Source organism: Mandrillus leucophaeus, unplaced genomic scaffold (assembly GCF_000951045.1).
Source record: "Mandrillus leucophaeus isolate KB7577 unplaced genomic scaffold, Mleu.le_1.0 Scaffold13, whole genome shotgun sequence".
Lineage (NCBI taxonomy): Eukaryota > Metazoa > Chordata > Mammalia > Primates > Cercopithecidae > Mandrillus > Mandrillus leucophaeus.
Window position 1 is genome coordinate 7,000,975 of NW_012101254.1, and position 2,038 is coordinate 7,003,012.

The following is a 2,038-nucleotide window of genomic DNA, read 5'->3' on the forward strand; positions in this document are numbered from 1 at the left end:
CGCCTCCCAGGCTCCCATTCTCCTGACTCAGCCTCCCGAGTAGCTGGGACTACAGGCGCCTGCCACCACGCCCGGCTAATTTTTTTGTATTTTTTTTTTTTAGTAGAGACACAGTTTCACTGTGTTAGCCAGGACGGTCTCGATCTCCTAACCTCGTGATCCGCCTGCCTCAGCTTCCCAAAGTGCTGGGATTACAGGCATGAGCCACCGCACCTGGCCCACGAAAGGCACCTTAAAGCCTCCTTGGCCCTGTTTCCAGGGAGACAAAGGTAACTAGACTCTTGGTTCTGTGTGTTATTACCAACAGACTTACCCCCAGGGAGCCCAGCACCAACACTGTCCTCCTTCGGTAATGCAGATGTTAAGGGACGCTGCGGGCTGGCACAAAGCCAGACCCATGGCTCCTAGGGAGTCAGCTTTGGACTCACTGCAGAACAAGCCACAACGCCATGTCCCTGGCCTTGTAGCTGAGTTTTACTGACCAACCCAAACCATGTGGTTCCCAAGCAGCCCTTGAAGGGCTGATCATATCCAACTGTCCTGCCCCACCCCGGCCTGCTTACCTCTCTGCCTCCTCTACATGCTGCAGATTGAAAAGCAGCGATGGGACGATCTTGTCCATGTGCTGTGGGTCCCAGATATTGGCCTGCAGTTCATCATTCACCGTCTTCCTCACCACCCCTTGTAGGCCTTTGATGCCTGACATTCGAATTCTGTAAGGAAAAGGGTGAAGTGGGACTCGGAAGTCCTCCAGTCCTGAGAAGTCCAGCTTCGGTGGTTAAGAGAGGAGCGCAGCTTGGGGGTCAAGGATACATTTGTCCATCAGAAGGCAGAATGGAGACCACCTGCTACTCTCATGGGACCTCCTGGTGCTGGCAGACGTGAGCCCAGGAAGCCATGTTTTTTGATTCATCTTGGAGACTCCCAGGCTGCCCTTGCCTTGATACCGTCTGGGCTCCAGCCCTAGGGTGCTGGGTGCTCCAGCTCCCCGTCTTTAGTACTTAGCTGGGGTTGTTCCAGCTTGGGCCCAAGATGTGAAAGCTCAAAATGCTACCAAGAACTGATGAAGCAGAATCCAAGACTGTGAGCAATTTGCGGGGGCAGTGGGAGGTGGATCCAGAGGGCGGGGCACAGAGCTGCAGGCTCTCTGGGGCACAAAGGGGTTTCAGCTTGGGGCTAGGCTTAACCAGAGGGGAAACTGAGTAACAGCACAGCAGGAGCCCCTTTTGTACACCCCCAGTCTCTGCTACGCTAACCCAGGGTCAGCACAGCCCTGTGGGAGGGAGCCCTCTTTACTGGCCATTTATTTCAGCCTGAAGTTTCTTTCTTCCTTTCTTTTTTATAAAGCCTTTTTTCTGGTTATAAAATAATACATGCTAATCATAGAAAAGTAGAGAGAAGAGAAGATTTACCACTTCCACCACCACTACCACTGTTATCTTTGTTATCAGAGATAACTGTTATTGGCATTTTGATGTAATTCCTTTCTTCTGTGCATAATAGATAACAGAATTAAGAACCTATTGCATATTTGATCTGTAACGACTTTTTTTACATATATTCTGTGCATTTTCTTGTGTCATTAACTCTTCATAAACAAGTTGAATGGTTGCCTGATACACTATCATAAGGCCTTTCTCAACTAGTGACTAGTAGTCATTTAAGTGGTTTCCAAACGTTTTGCTTTTTTTTTTTTTTTGAGATGGAGTCTGGCTCTGTCTCAGGCTGGAGTGCAGTGGCGCGATCTCGGCTCACTGCAACCTCTGCCTCTCAGGTTCAATCGATTCTTCTGCCTCGGCCTCCTGAGTAGCTGGGATTACAGGCATGTGCCACCACGCCCGGCTAATTTTTGTATTTCTAGTAGACACAGGGTTTCACCATGTTGATCAGGTTGGTCTCGAACTCCTTACCTCGTGATCCACCCGCCTCGGCCTCCCAAAATGCTAGGATTACAGGCGTGAGTCACCGTGCCTGGCCAAACGTTTCACTTTTATAATAATGCTGTGATGGGCATCATTGTATAAAATATTTTACTACA

General features: G+C 49.6%; 1 protein-coding gene across 1 annotated transcript in view; it reads right to left on the minus strand.

Moving 5' to 3' along the window:
• Positions 1-2,038, minus strand: part of EFR3B (EFR3 homolog B (S. cerevisiae)) — an 85,233-nt gene that overhangs the window by 39,469 nt on the left and 43,726 nt on the right. Inside the window, exon 5 of the mRNA XM_011972739.1 lies at positions 564-713. Within this exon, the coding sequence (XP_011828129.1) occupies positions 564-713 (150 nt within the window). The remainder of the gene's footprint in view (positions 1-563; positions 714-2,038) is intronic.